Source organism: Sebastes fasciatus, chromosome 6 (assembly GCF_043250625.1).
Source record: "Sebastes fasciatus isolate fSebFas1 chromosome 6, fSebFas1.pri, whole genome shotgun sequence".
NCBI lineage: Eukaryota > Metazoa > Chordata > Actinopteri > Perciformes > Sebastidae > Sebastes > Sebastes fasciatus.
In genome coordinates this window covers 22100369-22124375 of record NC_133800.1, presented here as the reverse complement: position 1 = coordinate 22124375, position 24007 = coordinate 22100369, and the positions used below count along the sequence as shown (strand labels likewise).

Sequence of the window (24007 nt, the reverse complement as noted above, 5' to 3'; positions counted from 1 at the left end):
CGGCAAAGCATGGTAAATAGTACGTTTAACACTGAAATGCAGTGGAATAGAGGTATATGTGAGCATATAATAGAAATACTCAAATTAAAAGTGCCTAAAACTGCACTTAAGTACAGTACTTGAGTATACTGTATGTGCTTACTTACATCCACAGCTATGTTTCAAACATGATAAATAAATCCAAAAACTGCAAAAATTTGATTTACATTCATTTAATATTTTTTTTTTTAATGACTTACAACATAGTTTTCAAAGGCAGGCTGTGCAGCATAACAAGTATTTCGAGTGTTTTTTTTTTGTCCAACAGTATCATCAGTTGTTGAATCCTCCAAAGACTTCCTATACAACACTGGTTGAAATACATTTTTACAGCTGTTACAATCAAAAGACATTCTTAGGGAACCCTGACTCTGTGTCAGTGACTATGTGCAACCTTCATGTATACAAGTTGGGTGAGAAAAGTGAGCATTTATATAAAAAAAGATTGTACAGTTCAAAAAGAAAAGAAAACAGATCCTTTTACATTGCAACAGAGGAATACATGAATTAAACTTTGGGCTGAAACAGGTTGGATCCCCTTTCTTAAAAGTGCCATGGTGGAAAACCTAAAGAGTGTTTCATGATTTTACAGAGCACAAAGACAATAACATATTCCCAAATGGCGATGGAAATAAATTCAAAAGGAATGTCATCATCAATCAGTCACCATTCAAGATCTCACTTACAAGATACTACTATTACAATCCCTGACTGGAACTGCGAAGCATAAGTGCTGTAGATATTTGTGTGACTGCTGGAAAGCATTTTGTTTTGATAAGCTGCAGTTGAAAGTTTTCACTTCAGTTGTTCATAAGTGAGAGTCACAGTTAGTAGTACACATTTGGAGTTTATAGAGACCTGCGATAGAGATGCATTACAGAGTAGAATGAAAATCTTGGTGCTTAGCGTACTGCAGACAGCAAAAGGAAGTCGTACATGATTGTACAGGAGTATTTGGTGTTGAATGCGAGTGCAATAACATGATGTAAATGCAGCAGTTTTTTTAAAAGGAGGGCACCAAAGGCAGATGTGATTTACGCTGATGTGGTCGGAAGGACGTACTGTGAGAGTGTAAGGCTTCTTGTAAAGTAAGAAACAAAGAAAAGTGAGTCTTCTACATTCATCTAACATAGGAACTACTATAATGTATTTTCTATGCCTAACATTTAAACACGGTTCGTACATTACATGGAATAACATTTTCGTCGGACAGGACAGTTACCACAAACATAACACAAGACAAAATGCAAAAACAGTTTGGAATGAAACAAAAGTTACATTTCATATCAACAAATGTTATCCTTGAAATGTCTTTGCATCAGTATCCAGCATCTGCCTGATAAAAACGGTCAAGCATAAAGACCAAACGGGCCCAAAACTATCGTCTTTGAGGGCATAGTTGTAATTTCTTGTTTGCTGTTATTACAGGTAAATTCCTCTGAGACATCTTTACAGTGTCTTTTCCTCTTCCAAGCATCTGTGAAGTTATGATCTTGCGATTCAAGCCGAATCGCACATTTCTGAGAACTAATACAATGGAGGAATGAGGCGTAATCAGATCATAGTTTCACAGTAAAGCTCAAACACACAGGAAATGAAACGGTCAAAGCTGCAGACAATCTAGGAACTCCCTCGCTGTGTGGTGTTTTAGCGGCGCTGACACGAAAAAATAACTGAGGTAGGCAAGAAAACAATCAAATGCTTGACCACCATATTGTCTTTGTGTAGATGCACGTACCAAAAGGATTAAGGACAATTCAAAAAGGTAAAAGGATGTGACAGGAAAAATAAAAAGCGGAATGATGTCAGTTTTTTTTTTTTTTTTACTCTAACAGAGCATTCAAGTGTAAAGATGACCTTGCTGCACTATCACTAATTGGAGCCAGTTAAGAATGAGATCCATGCAGGAACTGCAGTCCAGCTGCAGCGCTGGTGACAGCATGCAGTACGCCTGTTATAGTTTGCATAATTCAGTGATGAGCGCCGATGCCCAGTGCCCCTGACCTCTTGAGTGTGCGTTCAGGGCTTTTCTTGCGGGGCCTTGAGGCGAAAGGGTGCCGAGACAAAAGGGTCTACGGTGCTCACTTCTGAGGTCCATGAGTGAAGAGGTCCAACGGGGGCCGACGCCACAGCGGCTTGCTTGCTCACGTTAGACACTACTCGATGAGCTGCTACGGGATGCTGCTGGGACACGGGTCCCTCAAAGTGTCGGGAATATTTGGCCAGAGCTTGTGGGCGGAACGGTTGTTGGGCGACTTGTCCCAACGCACCTTGATCAGGGGTCACAGCATGAACTCCAGCTGCATGAGGATACGAGGCCTGAGCTCCTGTATCCTCCTTTCTTTTCCCGAAGGGAGCCTGAGAGAATACGTCGAACGGCTGCGGAGCTGCGAGTGGTGCGCGAGGAAACGGAGCGTTGGCAAACACGTCGGCTGCTGCTGCTTCTTCTTGGGCAAACCGAAAGGGGGCTTTTGAGAAAACATCCACGGCTACATCCGCCCCTGTTGCTGGCTCCAGTGCATGCTGGGAGTGATTCTGAGCAAAGGTGCTCGGAGGAGGTTGGTGGAAGGTAGTAGATGGTTGCGTCGGTGCTGCGCTGCTGGAGTGCGGTGATGAGTGGAGGAGGGCTGACTGAGGTCCCTGTTCTTCTTCATCCTCAGAGTCCATCAGCAGAGGTCTGGAGCCACTGCAGTCATGGGCTGCTGCATGTCTTTCGATGGCTCCCTCAACCCCCTGCTCTTCTTTATGGGCTTCATCTTCCTCTTCCTCTTCCTCTTCATCTTCATCTTCCTCTTCCTCTTCCTCTTCATCTTCATCTTCTTCGCTGGAGTGCACACATTCCTCATTTGCTTGAGAAGCTCCACCTGGAGGTTCAGTCTCCTGTCCCTCACCAAGCACAGAGTAGCCGTTACTCTCCACTTGAACGTCTGTATTAGAGAGCAGAGATTGAGAAAAACATATCAGAGGTGAACAGAAAAACATCAGAAAGCATAAATATTGTCAGTAACAAGAAACTTTACCACCTAAGATCCAGCTGCTTATTTATCTACCAGACCATTAAACCTCAGTCACACACATGGCTACAATATATCCGATGGATCATCTGTAACCACTGAAGGAAGGATCAATAAGAACGACTCAACCAGCACAAGACTACAACAATACAGACACATTCTGCTCTGAACAAGTCACATACGACAGACGAGACTGGCCAGCTCTACCATTACGACATCAAATAACCTTGTTTCCACAAATTAGTTTCAGCACAGCTGCAGTACCCTCATCCTTCACTAACAGTGCCTCGTGTTAGGGGAAACAGCAACAGCGGTTTAGCTTTTAGTTAGAATTGATTGTGTTGAGGTAGAGGGAGCTCAGAGGGAGTCAATAGGTCTGTGGAAACAAGGACAGAAAGCCTTCACAGAAAAAAGTAGAGGTAGTTAGAGACAGACAGATGAGCAGAGACAGATCAGTCTTACCTCAGCGGTGTCGACAGCAGCTGTTAACTGGCAGCTCTTGGGAAGATGTTAGTTGCAGCAGCCATGAAAAGGAAAGTTTTTTGTTTTGTTTTTATGTCTTGGGTAATTTCCTTCATCTCTTCATCAACCAGAGTGAATCAAACTGGAAAAATAACCTACAGATCATCTCACCGGTCAGAACTGACTACCAAAAACAACAACAAATAGTGAGGCGGCTAATGTACTCATGTGGGATAACAGCCATCAACTCCTCACAATACAGCTCATAGACGTACGATCTAACAAAGAGGAACACAATCTGGGAACCAAAAGCCCTTCATCAAAGTTTCAGGCCTGGAATCATGACAGTAATGTGGTTTTAAAATACGTGTCTACCAACATCCAGGAAGCATAGAACAACTAGGGGGTCACAAAACACTGGAATAGTCCTTTAAATCTCAGAGCAGCGCAAGTTGCCAGACAAATTATTATGAAGAGGTGCAAACATGTTTCCATAGTGGAAGGCACACACTAAATTATGGTTTAATACTGAACTCTGAGCAGGAAAGGCCTTAGTTGATATCATCAAATTAGGGTATCTACAATCTAATTTGGTTCCCAGAAGGAAAACAAATCTCTCCACTAATTAAAACAATGAGGATGGAAGAATCAAGCTTCAGGCTGCCGGCTTGCTGCTTCACTCTTACGAGTAAAAACCAAATAATGTGACCCAAAGACACTTCATTTACATTCACATTAATGAGTTTTATTCAGTGTCTCTCTTTCTGAACCTTAATTCATAAAAATAGAAGTACACACTCCACAATGGTCCTGCTTTGACATATGGACGTCTGCCTAATCATGTGAAACATTTTGATATAATCAAAGTAATTTCTATACCTGCCACCATATCGACCTAACCAGCACAACAAGCACATTGGTTTCACACAGCAACACAAGTCAAACTCTACGGCCAAGGCGAGAACTCTACAGGATACAGCACTGTAGTGTCTGATAAGAACATGAAGCGTTACTGTAGGATTGCATAGATTAGCCACAAAAAATGCAAATGACTTAACTGAACATTTGATGGGAAGAAGAAAAAAAAAAGAAAAGTTTTAATTACCCATGCCGATTCTTACAGTACTGTCGATGTCTATGACTAACCTTTACAATATGTCATAGAGGAGGAGGAGAAAACTAGATAACCTCAAGCATATATACCAGTGATGGCATATTATATGTACTGTTTTCTGTTTGTATTTACATATCTAAGGTGATATGGACCCTAAAAAGACACTTACACCTATATATGCAATGGACCTTCCTTGGCTAGAGAAAAGCCAAAGTGAAAGATAATACTTGTAATGCAAAGTCAGTTGTAGTGATTGTGATCAGATGTAATACGACTCAAACACAAGCCTTTCTATTGATCATCAGTCAAATGAAAGAGATCTGTTATCAGAAGTGAGAGGTGCTCCAGAGATATCAGGAAGTTAATTCCGTCATTAGCTCTGTTTTGCTGTCTGTTAGATAAAATCTCTCCTATATATATATATATATACAGTCACTTAAAGTATCAGTATTATGTAAAAGAATTGCGGTGGAGAGATAAAAATACTACCCAGTCAGGTAAGTCATGAGCACATTTGTATCTGATGATGACATCTAAAACAAAAGCTGAATGCTCGACATGAATGGAGAGAAAAGACTTTGGACAGAGGAGAGGCTCAACATCTTTGCACTCTTAAATACAGCTTCATACACAAAGATTTTTTTTGTTTTTATCTATATAGCCTTATAAATTTTTACATATTTCATAATGGTACGCAGTCATTACATTCATTCTAAAGCGCCATCAATAATAGTCACATGTATTCATACCATGATAGATGAAATGCCTTTAAATATTACACACTAAAAAAAAAAAAATCTACTTTTACCGATGCTGACAAGAGCAAAAATTAACAATGATTTTATGTACATGTAAAGGATTTGTTTTCGGAATTTCTCCTCTGGCTGAAATGAATGTCACATTAACCTAAGCGTATGCGGTAGGAATAGATTGGATAGATAAGATAGAGAGGATGTCAATGGGAGATTTTCATGTAAAGCTTCTTTGTTAGCACAGAACCTACACAAAATAACTCAATGAAATCTACATTGTGCCTCCCTCCCTGTAACAGCGATGCTGCTAAAAATCTGCTCATCTTCCCCGACCCTGAAAGCAGACTGACACATGGCAAACATATAGCATAATAATAAAATCTTTCCTCTAGCTTTGGCATGGCTACAGGTCAAATCATTTGATTCCCTTTTGTTTCCGCTGTGCTTATCTTGACAGTGGGTCAAAGATACTGTATGATGGTGAGTTCATGACCCTACGCATAAAATGATGTAATTATAAAAATGCACACAAACCACCAACGGTCTTACGAAGTGTTGTAGATAATGCTGACAAAGAAAGCATCCTGCCATGGCGATGGGGCCAAATGAATCAGCCATGTTAACACTGACTTCACCAGTTTCAGACGGACAGATTTACAGGTACAGTTTCAGGAGAAATAATACACTGCTTCTTAACTTCCAGAGAGGTGGCAATATACAGTTATGCTTAAGCTGCAGCTCTGAATACATGTTAGCGGAGATAAATAGCTGTTGAAAACATGATTACTGATCTACATTGGCATAGGAGCACATAATTGAACAGATTTGACTTCCTAAGATGGAGCAGACTGTTTGAAATGATTCTCCTTGCACAACATTAAACCACAACAGTTTGAGAAATCTGTAAAGACTGCTCTCTTCATTGGTTTACAAACTGGTTCAATCAGTGCAAACAGCCCCTCAGTGGTTCACTCTGGGTGCGTCTTTGATTGGTCAATATTTTAGTGCATCACATTATCCTGCAGCATTTTTTGGACTCCTCACTCTTTAGTCAGACCCCTGACACAAATGAGCATGCCTGAAGGTGGCTGGTTTAAATAAAGCTTCAACCCTGAACAAGTACACAAAGTGAACACGATGCGGGCGGCTGTGATCGAGCAGTTTAAACGTGTGCGCACGATGAGAGTCGATCAGCGTGGCGCAGTGCACTCAATGAGGGATATTAATGTGAGTATGAGGAAAGCATGAGGAAGACCAATGGTGTAGCCGGGACAGAAGCAGACGATATGCTCAGGCATTAATGAACAGATTATTATTTTTTTTACACCAGCGTGGGAATGTCAACGGCCAGCAGAGATATATGAAGCCAGCTTATCAGGCAACTAGAGATGGAGTTGAGGCCAAGGAGGCACGTATAAAGAAAGGTTCCACTGAACCAATCTATGCTGGCTCCTCTGTTTCACTTCATAAGGTGCTACATTAAGTGCCTCGGCTTCCCCATCTCTATCCCCCCCACCCTCCCCCCCCCGTCCCTTTGTTAGGATTGCACACTGCCCCTTCGACCTCTCCCACCCCCTCTAGAGGTCGATGAGCTGATCCACCAGCAGAAGGGATCGGGCCAAGTTGGGGATGCTGGACTCTGAACTGCCACTGTTGCTGCGCGAGTGACCACCTGAAACGTGCCAGAAAGAGAGAGAGACAGACAGAGATGGAGATGGAAGGAGAGCCGTGGGAGATTGTGAAAAAACAAGCAAAAGAATAAGTAATATTAACAGAGATTGTATGGAGAAATTAAGAGCGAGGAGTTGATGAAGATGGAAGGGGAAATGATGGCAGAGCAGAGAGGTGCATGAACGGGGGGCAGAAAGAGAAAGAGAAACAGGCAGAGAGTGAGCTGGGGTAATTTTATACAGCTGCATCATTACAGGGGGGAGAGTAAGGGAATGCCTTTCTAACATGAGGAGACTTTCAGGGTAAACTACAAAGAGCCAAACACCTGCAGGGTGGAGAATCACTGGCATTGTAACATTAGAAACAAAAGAGAGGAAGACGACTAATGTGAGAGCTTGATGGGATAAAAAAGCCTTAATGTGACAAGCCCACCCATACAAGGCTTCACATCAGCAGTCACAGGAATGAGCTATGGTGACTGAATTAGGGGGCTAAGGCATTCATCTTTGCGGCTCATAGCCGGGGGCTTCAGCAGCAGGTGTGAGTGCTCATCTCGGGATTCAGTTAACCTTACCTTGATTTGAGTTTTTGGAGATGAGCACAGGAATAGGGTCAAACTCGTCGTCATTGCCCTTCTCCCCACACGACATGAGGAAAGCAGAGTCTGCGGTGAAGGAAGAGGAAGTGAAGGAATGATGGAGGGGGGGAAAAGAAGTTAACTCAGCCAAAGGAAAGAGCAAAAAGAAAGGAGGATGCAAGTAGATTAAAAATAGATGGAGCCAGGGCAGTCACAGTATTTAAAAGCCATGCATTTCAGGTGGCTTTTGGCTCTTCTACAAATGAGTCAAGGGGTCTGTGAAGCTGTCATTTAATGTGCCTAATTCCATTTCCATATCACATCTGAACAGGCCCTCCTGTTTTTGGAAGGATCTGTAGTCTGTGCTGGTTTCACTGGGCCAAAAAACGCCCAGCAGACATAAGACTAGCTGAGGGGTGCTGCAAAGACGTCTTACCAGAAGCTGTCTGACCAGGCGGCAGCTCCTCCAGACAGGATCCGGAGCCAGGAGGAGCAGAGGAGCAGGAGGAGGAGGAAGGGAGAGCAGAAACAGACTGCAATCCGTGAGGTGAAGTATGAGATAACAGATCGCAACCCAACAGAGAGTCCTCCCCAGTGAGAGAGTCTGAGACAGGATGAAGCAGAGCCAGAGGGACAAGGGGTCACAGTAAAAATAAGATTGTTAGCTTAAGGAGCAGAGGAAAATGCATTTTGTTAGTAAGACAGTTCACCACAAGCCTATTATAATCAACATCAAGGGAAAGTCTCATAGAAAATATGCTGCAAAGTCAGGGGCAGCAGTTACACCTATCACTAAGCAGTAGCCATCAGTCTAAAACCTACATGCTTGCCACAGCTATGATCAGTACAGACAAATGTAGACTGTGGGTGTTTTTTAGACAAGATTAGAATCGATAATTAGTTAATGTTTTCACTGAAACGAGCGCTTCACATCCTAAAAAACCTTGTGAATTCACTAAAGTTAGCTGCCAATTTGAAAGAGCGACAGGCCAACATGATTTGTTGTTGCAGTGTTTTTGCCAGAACAGCGTGATCTGGCACAATGGTGATCGTCAATGATACATTAGTTTGTACTTTCCACAACAAAAAATAAAGTGACTGCAGTTGTATAAAAAAAATCCCTCAAGGTTTGAGATGATATCAACAAGTGACAAGGGGATCATGACCACAACTGGGAACAATTATTCTTGATGAAAATGCTGCAAACAATTATGTTATTTCCTATTCTGTGGTCCAGGACGCTAACCTGGCACGCTGGCGGGGATGAGCTCTGGCTGGCCTGAGTGTCGCTGGGCTTGGGGGGCTTCCAGACCGGGAATCAGTGAATCCACACACACCTCTGCCTTCACTACATGGAGACAGCAAGTGGAAAAGACAGTAGCACAAAGACATTTATTAGTAATTTTTAGAAAGAAGGAAAATAAGAATGCCTTAGGTGGGATAAAATTGATTCATGACCATGTGAGTGAAAGAGGAGAAGGAAGGCAAGGTAGACGCATGCAGAGCAGATGGAGACTTTTAGGGCAAGACAGGGAACAAAAACAGAGCTGGTACCATTGGTGGAGCTCTCTGCAGGACTATTGAAGGGGTTGGCCAGGGTTAAGAGGTCGGGGAGCAGCAGAGAAGTTTCAGGGGACTTCAGTCCCTCAATCAGCTTCTCTGTGAGCAAGCCAGAGAGAAAAGACAGAGAGGGGTAATGGACAGATGGCAAGAGAGAGAAGAAGACCATAAGAGAGGATTTTGCATACAAATAAAGAAAAGGATCAGAAAAACTAAAGATAAATGAAACTCGTGGGAAAATATTACATATTGTCAAAATCAATGAAGATAATTACAGTTTACGAATATTTATAACATCGTAGACATCGTCCTACATTGTTAGGGATATAATAATTTATGATCAGGAGACAAAGAAAACATGACATTTTAAGGTAATTTTACATTAACATGACTTTTAAATCAGGTTGCTTGCATGAAACCAAAATACAATGATACAATTATTGTATGATTTGTTAGTTTACTAGTTCTGTCCACCACAGCCATTCACTCCACGACCTGTAAGTTCAGTGAAATCCCATGCAAAGGACAAAAACTTGTGCCAAACAATTACTGCAGGAAACTGAGAATTTTTTAAGTACAATCTTCAACACCAAACATGTAATAAATTATACAAAACAAGCTACAGCAGTCAGTGAGTTTCTTCACAGCAGTCTTTGATTGCCCCAATGCACAGTCACTGTCCACATGCCAACCCTCTTAACTCATTTTTGGACCAGTGCAGATAAATGAGCATCTTTGTTAAGTTAGCTTTACCAAAACCTTGATCATTAAAACAAAAACAAAATTCTTAAAATCATGCACCTCTATTATTATAATTAATATATGGTTTTAATTAAGCTGAAATACAGTCCATGCATGAAACGACAAATTACTGACTTTTCACTGCAGCATGTACTTACAGGAAACTGCTATGGGGCAAAATGGGGTGTGGGGGGGGGGGTCAAGGAATGTGTTGGCTCAGAAAATGGCACAGCAGATGTGACCTTTTGCCCCCTTCACTATTGGAAAGAGGCCAACAACACTGATGAAAAGCTTTTTACAAACCCTAACTAACCAGTTAAAGTCAGTTAAGTCAATATAAAACATATGCAATGTTAAAAATGCTGTACAGTATGCTATATTTTGACTTAATATCCTAAATGCTGCTCAGAGACGCCTCTCTGCTCCATCAGCAAAAGTCAGACTGTGTTCGCTTGTGTGCCTCCAGCTTAGGCTGGGTGCAGAAGATTAACCACACCCTGATTATGTAATAGCCTCAGCATTTTTGTCTTCTCAGTTCTGGCCTTAAACAGCAAATACACAGCTGACAAGTATGCACCACTTCCAAAAAGGGCTAAGGGCTAAACTGAGGAGAACATAAACGGCTGGGTCATCATTTTAACAAGACAGCGTGCTGGACTTTCTCTTGTTCTTAGCGGCGCTGGTAAGCAGGCTCCTCCGGCAGTAAGGCAAATCCAATTAACAAAGGAGAATTTGTCCTTCGCGTTACCAGGCAACAGCGAAAGCACAGATCTGCAAGTGAGATGCCATCTAGCTGTGGCTACGGTCTCTATTCATGGAGGCTGACAAGGAGCCACTGTGAGGCTGCCTGCTATGTCAACAAGATAGGACCGTGTACAAATCCAAACCACACAACTAGCACTCGTAAACTAACCTCTGGGAAGTGTGATATCCAGGAAACTACTTCAGTAAATAAAAAGGTGACTCATAAACTCTGAGAATATATTTGTTCAAGGCCTGAGAGAATCAAAGGTACAGCTCGCTCTGTGTCATGTTGTGACAAGGAAATTACCTGTGGTGTCAGAGAGGGAGAGGGTATTAAAAGGGTCCGGGACAGTCAACAACGCTGAACCTGCACTCATGATGTCTGCAGACCTTTCAGCTTAACATTGCACGGTGAATAAAGATGGAGAAGAACAAATGAAGACAGCATGAACAACAGAAGAAGAGAGTGGGTGGGACTAGGGGATAGAGAAGACATAAGCTAACTTTTATGACAACTGGAGACATTTGCCAAGACAGCAACACATAAAAAGGGTCAAAATGGTTGAATTCCACCTCAATATGGAATTGTTGCATGTTGAGAAGCCTCCTGGGAGATGAAGTATGCAAAGCAATGAGAGACCATTGAAAAGAATTAGGCAAAGATTTACCTGGAAAAGCATTAAGCCCTGGAATGAGATTTTCACTGGAGCCTGTGATCGTCTCTCCAGGAGCAGCAGCTGTGCACAAGCAAACAGCAAATTATTTTTAGATCACACAACTATTTACCAACGCTGCAGGTGTGAGCATGCAGTGAACAAGTTGCACTTACTCTCAGCTAGCTTTGCAAAGTCTTTGTTGAGCAGCTCCTCTGCTGTTAGCTTGGAGAAGTTGTCGTCCCCAAAGGGGTTCCAGCTGGGCTGTGTGTTGGGCTGTGTGTTGGGCGCAGTAAGGGCTGACTGGGTGTCAACATCACCTGGATGATACACACTCTGCTGGGACGAGCAAGGGGAGCCAGAAGGAGTAGTGCTGGCTGATCTGTAGTGCACACAGGTGTAAACATAAACACGGCGTAAGAGAGCACAGTGAAATTTGATCATGGGTTTTAAGTCTGCGGACACTGGCCTACTGATGTATGCAAATAAGAGCGAGTGAGCAGAGTTATTTAAAGACTGAATTGAGTGATTCTTCTTTGGCTGGATTCTCTGGGATGTAAAAGGGTCGTTTATCCTCCGTCGGGGTTCTGTCATATGAATGGACTGTCTATTGCCCTTCCCAGCTCACTTAGTGGTGCCATGAAAAGGACAGTTCATCCTCAGATCACTGAAGGGAGGTAATTCTGCTCACTTGGACTTGTTGAGGCTAGCCTCAGCTGCGGCTGCCTGGAGGAGCTGGGTGGACTTGCTGACTGGGACTCCAAACACGGCACTGTGAGTGACATCGCTCAATATGCGTCTGTGGCCGCTCTTAGGGGCCATCTTTGGCGACAAAGGTGGCGTCAATGAGCCGACTTTGTGAAGAACTCGGCCAGCCGTCTATAAAGAGTAAAAAAAAAGATACAGAGGGGGGAAATATGAGATGAAAATGTCCTTGATGTCAACATGGATCATTTCTGTTTACTGCATGAAGAGAAACAAACAAATCAGACCCCCAAACATACAAAAACTAAACAAAGCAAGATCCGCTGGAAAAGAAAATCTGAAAAAAAGATGGATTATAAATTCCTCGAAAACCACAACCACAACAAAAAGAGAGAAACACTGTTATGGAAAAAGGGAGGAAAGTATTCCCAGTACAGAGATTGTACAGAAGCAGATGCACCTCATGAATAGAGAGTTAACTGACGGGCAAAATAGAAAGAGCAGGGTCAATAAAGTATGAAAAAAAGCTATTTTGATAGTTGAAAGAAGCAGTTCAGAAACACTAAATGATTTGGTTATGCAGTATCTATCTGCAGCAATGGTGTCTTTCTAAGATGACACTAAAGGAAGCATTTCTATCTACATTGCATTCGTGCATACGTCACATTTAATATATTCTGTGAGACCATCCCCGCCTTCCCTGTGCCCCAGAAGAGGAAAAGTAAAAAGGGTGTGATTGGTTAGAAATGAGCTGGTAATCAACTCCCCGGCCCAAAAGAGCAGCAGACGGCAACAGGAGTAGGATGTTACCACAACCTCTGGGTCAGCTGCAGGACTAATCACTGCAGACTCAGGGATGGGGGTCAGATGAGAAGCTGCTGTTTCATGGACAGGGGCTACATGCTGCTGCTGGTGTTGCAGAGCACTAACTGGAGGAACAGGCTTAGCTTTGAACTGCAGCAGGGTTGACGCCTGAGACGCTGTTTGTTGTTGCTTCTGGAGGAGGCTCTGTACCAGTTGATGCTACATAGGAATACCACACAGCCAAGCATGAGGAAGGCCCGGTTTGTCATGATTTATAGCTCTTTGACAAGCACCCTTTTGACAGTACACAATGGAAATCAAGACGTAACATAAGAAAGAGAGAGACTGACAGAGAGAGAGAACGAAATGGAGGAGGGAGGGTGAGAAGAACATTTAGGTCATTACTAGCTCAATACAGCAATTTGTGTGTGGTATCGCATGGTGTGTGTTATTGCATGGATAGTGATATTGCGAATTGAAGCAGGAGTAGCTGAACAAACTGATAATTCAAACAGCGTCTGTTTTGTGGTCAATCACAGCCAATCAAGTGTTGTCAAGTACCTTCTGTTTTGCAAATCACCCAATAGATAGGAAACAACATTTCTAGGAACAGGAAGGACTCATATACTCTACCTGCAAATATTGTGCAAAAATGACATCTCAAACAAAGTCATTGCTTTTTAATCAGTTATTGGTCTAATTTGTAATCAGTCTAATGTTTTCAGGAGTGGAATATCAAGCATGACTGTACTACAGGAAGCAGGAATATCCTCTGAATAAAGGAACATTTATTCCCCACATTAGTTACAAACATTTTTCTTGTAACTACTGTACGTATTTTCTCAAAAACCTCTGCTAGCATTTTTGTTTGAAAATTAGACTTTCTTGCCTGAAAATGTGTCTCACACCACCTACGCACAGCAATGTCACACATCTTCCGGCAGTATCCCCGTGTGAGATTTAAAATACAAAAATTGCCAAAAATTATTTCCACTCCTTTTCTGCCAGGATGCCTACCTGCTGGTTGCTCTGTGGGCTTAAGAAGGGTGAGGCTTGCTGCTGCTTTATGAGGAGCTGCTGATGCTGTGGTGTAGCCTGTGGCTGCATGTTGGCTGCCTGAGCTGGCTGCGGTGATGCCTGAGCAGCAGGAGCCTGTTGAGCAGCTTGGACAGCGGCTGCAGCTGGATGTGGGACATTGATACCAACACCTGGAGGGGAGAAACATAAGAAGAATGAGAAGAACGTAGACCATCAAACATCATTTATCATATCAAGAATATCTCTTTAAAATACACCCATATTTCTGGGGACCTGAACAAATGCGTGCAAATAACTTCTGAACAGATTCTTGTTTTCATCCAATGGTCAATTAAACAAACACTTGACATGTTGTAAAAAATTAAAGGTGAAGTGTCTGTGTATCTGTGTCTGTGTGCAAGTATTTGTGTGATTGTAGGTCTCCTGCTTTGGGCCTAATCTCCACTTTCATCTGAAGACAAAAACAAGGAAATACTATATTATTATATATTATACTAAACTATACTATTATTATTATTATTATTATTAATAATTATTATTATTATTAATTATAACTACTATATTCTAATGAATGTGTTTATTTAGCGAAAATAATTTAGCATAACTAAATAAACAAATATTTTTGGTATTTTCTCTATAGTGTGTTTTGACGCATTTTATACATTTTGAACCAGAAACACTACTTCCTTTGAGACCCAGCAAGTGGGTGAGTTAGAACTGCACATAAAAAACACGCTGTTGTAATTAATGTGACATCACATCACTGTCCATTCTGTCTTTGCAAGTGAGCCACAGATGGATAGCCTTGTCAAAGTGTGAATGTCAAAAGCCCCATAAAAAAAGACAATTAAAAGCCTTTTAAGAAGGGGCTGATTGAACCACTGGGAATAGAAGCCCTTGAGAGGCGTCAAGAGTCAAATTCTTGAGCACTTCACTCTGCTGAGTTCAATACAAGATGTCACTTTGAGTAAAGGATAACTGTCTCCATAAACGCAGGCCCCAATTACCCAGTAAGAACGGTCTCAACCCTGACACACAGAGGCATCCCAGAGCTACTTATACCTATGGCCTGCGGTGCTCCAGCAGCCACGTTGGGTCTCTTGCGCGGGGTGAGAGCTGGCTGGATGGGAAGGATGCCCGATATCGGCTGGGGCTGAGCATGGCCAGCCTTGGGCCGTTGGCGAGGTGCAATTGAGGTTTCCATGGTGGGAGTGGGGTCTGTGAGCCTGATGGAAGGAAAAGAGAAAATTGACAAGCAATGTAGAAGTTTCTTACAATGATAACACTGAAATGTTTGCCCTTCACTCACCTGGCTTTGGTATGACTCTTTTTGGCCACTGCTTCACTGGCTCTGATAGGCTCGGGAAGTTTTGCAGGAATAGATGAATTCTACAACAGTAAGAGGATTTGCAATTTTTATTTGATCAAGGATAATCAAACCAAAGAGCATACATTTCTGTGAGGTCTTAAGAGAACATTTTGAGTGTCATAGCTACACTCCAGTATCGAGCTGCAGCTTCAATGAATGCACCATTATCGCCCACTTTAATAATACTTTAGGGGTGAGGTCAGGAATTTGGCTGAATCAGAAGACCGATTGCTGAGCTTCTTTGTAAATACATTAGAAAAGGGCAGGATGAATTGAATGGAGGGCAGCCAATTGGCAGCAGCTAGAAAGCATAGCTTCCCTCCAATATCATTATGTCCTGGATTACTTTCCTTAGAAAGCAACGAGAAAATTGAAACCACTGTACTTGAGATACATAAAAAGGCTGAAATTATTGGAAAAAAAGAGCTGACCTAACTGTTAATATTTAACACTGACCCTACAGCATATTGTCATCTGCCATTCCTCTTGCCATGGTGACTTACATGTACATTTGGGACTGGACACTCTCGTCGCGCCAGTTTAAAGGCAAAGTAGGATATTTGGTAGATGTCTGGTCTCATATCTGGGTCAGGTTCCAGCATGTATCCTGAGAAATCAACGAACAAAGCGATGTTTATTTTCAGACACATGAAAATATACATTTAAACTTACCGTGACTGCACATATACGGGATGCTGTAAGTAGGGCAGCGTGTATTTTCTGAGGAACAAGGTTACTCACTGATGAGACAGTGCATGTCCTGGGAGTAGCGGGAGTTGTCTGGGATAGTGAAACTTCCGTCACAGATAGCGACTGAGCTTTCCCCAAAAGGAAGCGTGAAGTAGCACAGCTTATAGAGTAGACAACCCATGGCCTGTACGCACAAGAGAATCAACACACCTCATGTAAATGTGAGTCTGTGTTTAGCATGTCACTATCATGGTGAATCAATGTGATCATACAGTCATCATAATGTAGCACAGTGGTAATGAACACAGTCCTTCTCACCCAAATGTCTGCCTTTGTTGTGATAACCATTCCACCGTAGAGGTTGACCATCTCTGGAGCGCGGTATGACAAAGTAGTGTACCTGGTTTTAAGAGCAGACCAATGACCTTCTGAGTTTTAATAAGAGAAATGATCAAAAGTGTAAAAGAGCCAAGAAAACTCACTTTTTGATTTCCTCATCCACATCTGGCACCCCCTCTGTCTGAGGGTTTTGGAAGCGGTTGGTGGCACTTCCAAAATCACAGAGCACATAGTGTCCCCGGTCATGCAAGAGAATATTTTCCACCTATATGAGGAAGACAAGATGAGACCTGTCAGAACTGATAGTACACGAGGTAAACAACAATAAATTGCTTCCAGATAATTAGACTTGCCTTGAGGTCTCTATGGACAATTGGAGTGTTGCACTGGTGGAGACGAGCGACTGCCTCGCACGTGTCACAAAAGATCTGTAACACCTCGGCTTCGGTGAAGCCTGTCTGTAACCGCTGGTTCATTAGGTTGACCACCTGCCCACCTGCATGAAACAAACAGGTCGACTAAGAGTTTATAGACTGTTTCAACAGAATTGCTTTGCTATGCAACAGCTTGGGTCCACGTTTAATTCCCGTCAGCTTATGTCATTCACATAAAACACTGCAGCAGGAAATAAACTGGGACACATTCTGAATGTTTACCTTTACAACCCTGAAATGGTCTATAAATGTCAGCTGGTACCAAGTTAATGGTATCCTGTAAAACTTTTATAGAAAACTTTATATTAACTACTTTTTCCCCCCAATTTTTGATCCATTTGAATCTGTAAGAAATTCATCTGCTTTGTTTTCAACAGCGCAACAAACTTCATTTCGTTTTCATTTAAAAATGAAAAAAAAAACCTGAGGAAGATGAAATAATTGTTTTGTCACTGTACTTGCTTACTTTAACACTGCATTATCACTGGTGCTTGTATAGAAATCATATTTGAATCTTATCTATCTTATGCTAGAAGCATAAGATGGCTTCAGCAACTTCACAGTGCTGTTAATATTTGAACTTTCTATAAATAACACCACTCAGCTGCTATGTATTGACTGAAACAGAAGTTCTATTGACCACGACAGCTGTCAGTTGGATATTTGCCTTTGAACAGAACAGGATGCTGTGAGGAGCCGAGGGTAATGCAGCTCTGTCAGACATGGGGGGTGGGTCTATTTACCTCGACAGAAGTCCATTAAGATTAGGACTTCCCACACATCGCCAGCTCCGACAGCAGTTATGCTGGAGTCCAGGAAACCAACTATGTTTTTGTTGCCCACTAGGTCCCTCTGTGTAAACAAACACAGAGAAAGCAACAATGACAAACAATGGAGATACAGTTTTCAGAGATTTTACAGTCGTAAAACATTTGGGTTAGTAAATTACAAAATACAGCCATGTTTGTAAGTATTCAGTGTATTTTTAACAGTAGATAGATGCTGATTCTCTACCAAAGGTCTGGACGTAATGATAACCATCCAGCGATAGTAACGCCACCCAGGGTGTGGCTGCAGGAACTGGTTAGTTTCATTTACAGTAAGGACTCCAGTTAGGAAATGGACAGGCAAGGGAGTTTAGATTGCATTAATTACAATCCAACCCTTGAGCTCCCGTTGGTTACTATCACTATTCCTGGGTCAAAGAGTATTTTCAGATAACTTTCCGTGTTTGTACTTGTACATAGGACTTGAAGTATTCAGTGTTAGTCACATTCAGACCACAAAGTTCACAACATCAAAGCAAGTATTTGAAAGTCAACTCCTTGTTTCTTTGTGTGTCATAAATTATGTTACGTTAGCTAAATTTTCCTGATTCCTGATGCTGTTAATTCCACCACAGGTTAACATTAACACACAATTAACACAGTCCGCTCTCACATGACCATCTCCTAGTAGTGTCAAAATGAAAGTGTAGTTTTGCTGCTCTCAGCAATCAGTTACTGGACTGTCTTACTCACCATAATCTGTATCTCAAGGTTGCAGACTTGCAGATCGTGTTCATTGTTGACGTACATCCTTTTTAGTGCACAACGTACGCCTTGATGAGTCCGGACCAAAAACACTATGGCAAAACCTCCTGCAAATGAGTAGAGAGAGAGAAGGAGAAAATGAGAAATGAACACATAGCCATTTTATAAGTAAAACACCAACACTAAATACACTAAATTTCTATCTCAAAATATCCTATAGGAGCAGCAACGCCATATATGGTGACACTGTTTTTGAACATATAAGATGTGGAGTGATAACAAAAACTGGTTAATTTCACTTTTCACTACAGTCATTGTCAATTGCTGATATTCTGTAGTTCTCCGCCAGACAGTTTAACAAAGAAAGACTCCTGCACAAGTATTGTATGTCAATGGCAGTGATTGTGATGTATCTTTTCTGAGTGTCTTCAAGTCAAACGTCCCTCTGCTGTGCTCTGGCAGCTAATGAGGCTGACTGATGGAATTTTGGAATTGGCTTCTGCCAAACTAATACATGTACATATCTATGTATTTCATGTCATCATAGTGCTGAGGTAAGGAAATGAGTGCTCAAAGGGAAAACTGTGTATGATGAGTGCATGGTCTGCAGGCTGGCACAGGAGCACAGCACTGTGTGAGTCAGCAGTTGAGCTGGGGGGAAGGATGCAAGAACCAGACACAACTGACAGAAGATACAGGAAGTGAGAGAATTCATCATCCCACCTTTGGTCGCAGTGATGCTGACACATGGGGAAAACCATGAGATGACTGTATCGATCTATAGCAGCTCAAACCACCAACAACCACACAGAGGAATTCAACTCTTTTTTAGATATGAATAAATATACCTGAGTCAAGTCACAGTGAGATAGCATTTACACATGAAGTCTACATCTCATATCTTTATGAATAGACCTGTACTGCACTGAACTTTTGTCTATCATCTCCACTGACTTCTAGATATGGACTGGCCTCAGCGTGCATTTGGTTCTTAAATTTATGTTGACAGCATGTAACAGCTTTCACTGTAAAGGTTGCTGTTATTGCAGCTCTTCTGTTCACAGCAGTTAATGCCAAGCATCGGACTGACTCATCTAGCTGGCAGCACCAAGCCAAGGACAGCTCCATGCGACTGCTCTGAGTGACGTTTGATTACGACTTCCTTGGGCAACATTACTGTGTATCATTAAAGAAATGAAAGGACTACAAACAGTATATACAATAACCCTCAGACTACTATGACATCATGTGTGTTTCAGTGTTATGTCCTGTATGGGACAGGGTGGAGCTGGGTCACCATGGGTGATAATAACACAACAGAATTGCACTTGTGTCATCAGCTATAAATTCAATGCCGGAAATGTCGCAATGAAGTGCAAAAATGTGGAACACAGTGCTGCACCAACAGACATGGTCGCATCGGAGAACGTGGTTGAGTAATCAGTGTTATTAAGATGTGCTTGAGAAGAGGGTTTCAGTGAGGAACATATCAAACTAATTGAGACCTGAGTGGGAAGCACACTTCATGGGCAAATGAAACACAGACTTAACGTGTGTGTGTGTGTGTGGGGGTATGCGCACATGTGTGTGGTGTGTGTTGTATGTCAGAGTTGAATCCAGTTGAATCCCCGCTGTCTTGCACCGTCTAATCTGAGGTGATTGTCTGTCAGAAATTAGAAGGATTAGCAGCCTTCTTAAGCAACATTTTTAGCAGGGGTCTACGATCTCAGTAGACGGTGTGAGCGAATAATTGTAAGTACGGCTACAAATAGCCACTGCCTCTTGAACCAACGGACTGTCGGGATTATACCACTCTAGCTTATGCATGCATGCTGGAGCAAATGCACACAAAAGTACACCTTTAGGCACTGCAATTAAAAGCATAGCGAACTATAGTGTTCAGTCTCAATTTGTCATCAGTGTATAATGGAACTTACATAACTACCATCTAGGCTTAGGACTACTTCACATGTCCTCACGACTACTATGCTGTTTACAAACATGCTCGCTGAAAGGTCACACTGCAATGACAGCGAGAAACACTAGCAGCAGCCTCATCTATTGGAGACAAAATTCGCATGGAGTCCAAGGACTAAGAAGTCGTAGTTAATGAAATACTGGATGCTTTTGGTTTACAAATAAAGGAATGACTCACTAAAGCTCCATGTTGTGTAGTGTAATAGCACAATGACACAATGCAACATGTTACGTCTCCAGAACAGGGATAATGTTACCAGCGGTAACTCTATACAGACGGAAGAAAACACATCTTGTTGATAGTAAAGACAGAAAGCTGTGTGTCGGAAAATCCTCAGACGGCTAGTTGAGAAAAATCACAGACATCTGCCCTACCTAAAATACAAACTACAATAATGACATGATTCCAAACAAACCTTTATGCCTGAAGCTACAATAGCCAGTGTGTCCCTCTGACTGCTTTTGTCTGTATATTGTGAAAAGTGTCTTCATTTCAGCTAAAGGCAACAGAGCTCAACAATGACAACAAAGGGAGTAGGCACAGGGAAAAAAACGCAATTTCCAAATAGAACAGCCAGCTAACAGAAACCCAAACCATCTGAATAAATAGGCCTAGTGACACTGGGGGGGGGAGTCAGATTGCAAACCGTAGGTCCACTGCCGGAGCAAGAAACAACATGATCTGCAGAAAAACATTCCAACTAGCATTTTATGAAAGATTTATCATTTTAGGGTGATTATTAACTTTCCCTGTGTGTGCAAAATCCTGTTTATGAGGTCCAACAATTACCAACCTGAATGGTGCCTCTCTAAAGTGAATGACTGCATCAAGGCCAAAGTTCTTACAGAAATTCCACCAAAGGTTTCCACTGACATCTCAGTGCTGGGTAGGATTGCGGTTGGATGTCTAACCCATTCATAAGGCCATGATGTGGCCAAACAGATGGGGCCCATCTATAGTACTGATGAATTAATCAGACTTCTTTCATCCATTATTTAGTAACAGGCGCTCTTAGCTAACAGAGCATGGCGGCAGACTTTCATTGCAAAGACAAATGACTATGGGAAACCTGTTAGCCCTATCAAGAAGCCTGTTTAACCATGTTCAGGTTAAGCTCAGTTTCCAACAAAACATTTCTCAACCTTTAACGTAATGATTTGGAAACACCTACAGCGAATCAACATGCGAGAAGATAAGTGCGGGCCCCCAGGTATGTTATGAAAGTCCCACCCTGTCAGGAAGTCATGTTTTATGTGGGCAGCACATCCTGATAACCTTTCCCTTCATCCGACCAACAAGAATTTGTTCATTAAAACTTCTGAAATCTACGTGTGATTTGTCACTCCCTCTGTAAATAACGAAGACAGATGACTCAGCATGGCATCGGTCCTTTACAACACAGTAGAAAATCCAGTTGTACACTGTTCCTCCTAGCCTCAAGGTAAAGAAAGTGCAGTGATGCAAAGACAAGACAATCTGAACAATTGACACTCATGCACACGCACACGCACACGCACATTTAGATTTTCAACTTTTAAATTTGTATTTCCAGTTCAGTGGTCATTACACAGAAATAAGCAGACCACAAAAGAAAAGTCTGATTGGAGCAAAGCTACCTGGCAGGTAAATGTACATCAAAAGAGCTGCCTTATATATATATATATATATATATATATATATATATACACTATTACAACGGTAGTCCTTATTTTTCGTTTCTTTTTCTTATGTTTTTTTGTTTTATATATGTTGTTGCTGCTGTCTGTATGTTCCTTTACAAGTATGTGCATGTATTCCTTTAACCTTAAATAAAAAATAAAAAAAATAAGATACAATAAAGGTGGTAGAGTATCATTACGTTGGTAATCTAGCTAGGCCATAGCCCCAAGAAAAAACTAGCCTTTCCCATCAATAACATATAATAATACATTTTTTTTATGAACTTATCTCTTGACACTGCACTATTACAACAGGTAGTACTTTGTTTTTCTTTTCTTTTTCCCAAGTTTTTATATATGTTGTTGCTGCTGTCTGTATGTCCCTTTACGAGTATGTGTATGTATTCCTTTAACCTTAAATAAAAAAAATAAAAATAAAAATAAAAATAAACAACATATAATAAAGGTAGTAAGAGTATCATTATGTTGGTAATCTAGCTAGGGCATTGCCCCAAGAAAAAACTAGCCATTCCCATCAATAACATATAATAATCCATTTTTGTGTAATAATTGTGTAAGTAATTGTGTCTAAGTGGATATCTATATGAATGCGTGTGTGGGTATAGATATATGTATATACTGTATGTATATATGTCTAGTAGTACTTTTTTTTTCTTTTCTTTTTCCTATGTTTTTTTTGTTTTATATGTGTTGTTGCTGCTGTCTGTATGTCCCTTTACAAGTATGTGTATGTATTCCTTTAACCTTAAATAAATAATAATAATAATAAAAAAAAATTAAAAAATTAAAAAAAATAATAAATAATAAATAAAAATTAAATTAAAAAAATTAAAATAAATAAATAACATTATAATAAAGGTGGTAGAGAATCATTAGGTTGGTAATCTAGCTAGGCCATAGCCCCAAGTAAACAGGCCCACTCATTTAACTAATGTTACCTGACTGTCCATCCTCACAACAATGTGGTTACAGGTAAGATCTAGTTAAACGTGTTTGTGTGACATGTGTGTAATCAACACAAGAGAAAGAGTTCACCTTCTGCCACAATCTCCTCCACGGTGACTTGATATCGTCCGATGCTGAAGACCCGTCCGATGAAGGAACCACCGCCGCCGCCGGACCCAGCGCCTCCTCCACCGGCTCCGGGGCCAGGCCCAGAGCTCACCAGCTCCCGACGAGAATCAAAAAACTTCTTCATTATGTTGTTGTCCAAAAGCACGGCCAAGTCCCAAAGATGTATTAGTATAGAAACAACAGCTGTGACTGGATATATAACCAGTCCTCTGCCCGGTGAAGAGATGAAAGCTGGTGTTAATAATTGAATGAATGCTAGTGTTAAAGCTAAATGCTAACCAACTAGACTTCACTATATTCCTCCTGCTCGGTTATATCTCATGATTTAAAACAGCTAAACGGAGTCAAATATTGTTGAATAATAAGATATGATGTTCATAAGGAAGTAACCAGGTAAAGTTAAACCAGCCAGGCAATGAGCCCAAGAGAAAACACCCTCCACTTGTTAGCCTGTTAGCTCACCTACAGCTAGAGCAGCTCGGTTTGGTGACAGCTGTCAGTTGATAGGCTGCCAGCCAGGTAGCTGCTGAAGTGTCCAATGCAGCTTATTACACATATCTACACCGATATCTATCAGCCACAACGAGGTGGTACTGCTGCTCTGCTCGTTAGGTATCCTAGTTAACGAGATGACAGACCTCCAGTGCGTCCAGCAGGCTGTATGGAGGCTGGTTAATTTAATGATAGAAGCTAATGTAGCTACAAACAAGAGTAGATGCTAGATGGAGAGTCTCCTCCTCTGCGGACTCCTTCTGCTTCTGCTTTGGGGTTTATTGGTAAATCATCTTAGAGGTGCATTACCGCCACCATCTGGACTGGAGTGTGGAGCAGGAGATTGGCAGGTAAAAAAATTAATGAATAAATTAAAAAAATAAAAACAATAAAATCAAAATTAATAATTATTATTAATAATAACAATAATAATAATAATAATTCAATTCTCTCCATTTTTCCTGTTGCCCTTAAGTAATAACAATTCCCTTCTTTCTTTGTCATATTTGTTGATAAATAAATAAAATTAAAATTAAAAATTAACAA

General features: G+C 41.4%; 1 protein-coding gene across 23 annotated transcripts; it reads right to left on the bottom strand.

The window, feature by feature from the left end:
• Positions 1-196: 196 nt before the first annotated feature.
• Positions 197-23732, bottom strand: LOC141769399 (AP2-associated protein kinase 1-like). Of its 23 annotated transcripts, XM_074638415.1 has the most exons (22): positions 22931-23732; positions 18227-18345; positions 17450-17558; positions 16626-16768; positions 16416-16537; positions 16252-16333; positions 15985-16117; positions 15747-15850; positions 15184-15263; positions 14937-15100; positions 13854-14044; positions 12849-13055; positions 12019-12206; positions 11504-11709; positions 11343-11411; positions 10982-11071; positions 9184-9288; positions 8876-8977; positions 8066-8233; positions 7627-7716; positions 2860-2966; positions 197-2823 (listed from the first exon to the last, which is right to left on the bottom strand). In XM_074638415.1, the coding sequence occupies exons 1-22, from the start codon at positions 23091-23093 to the stop codon at positions 2059-2061; spliced, it is 3507 nt and encodes a 1168-aa protein (XP_074494516.1). In that variant the 5' UTR covers positions 23094-23732; the 3' UTR covers positions 197-2058. The 23 variants fall into 23 exon arrangements, with proteins under 23 accessions (XP_074494516.1, XP_074494514.1, XP_074494518.1 ...); XM_074638413.1 differs by having other exon boundaries at positions 197-2966; XM_074638435.1 differs by lacking the exons at positions 197-2823; positions 2860-2966 and adding an exon at positions 6954-7053.
• Positions 23733-24007: the final 275 nt, after the last annotated feature.

What these genes read in the sequence shown, in the direction of transcription:
- LOC141769399 (XM_074638413.1), bottom strand. Translation starts at nt 23,093, where the DNA reads ATGAAGAAGTTTTTTGATTCTCGTCGGGAGCTGGTGAGCTCTGGGCCT. An exon ending in GTCCTGCAGCTGACCCAGAG is followed by an intron (nt 12,207 to 12,848) that starts GTTGTGGTAACA and finishes TACTCTTTATAG; the next exon opens with ACGGCTGGCCGAGTTCTTCA. An exon ending in AGGGCTTAATGCTTTTCCAG is followed by an intron (nt 11,072 to 11,342) that starts GTAAATCTTTGC and finishes TGCAATGTTAAG; the next exon opens with CTGAAAGGTCTGCAGACATC.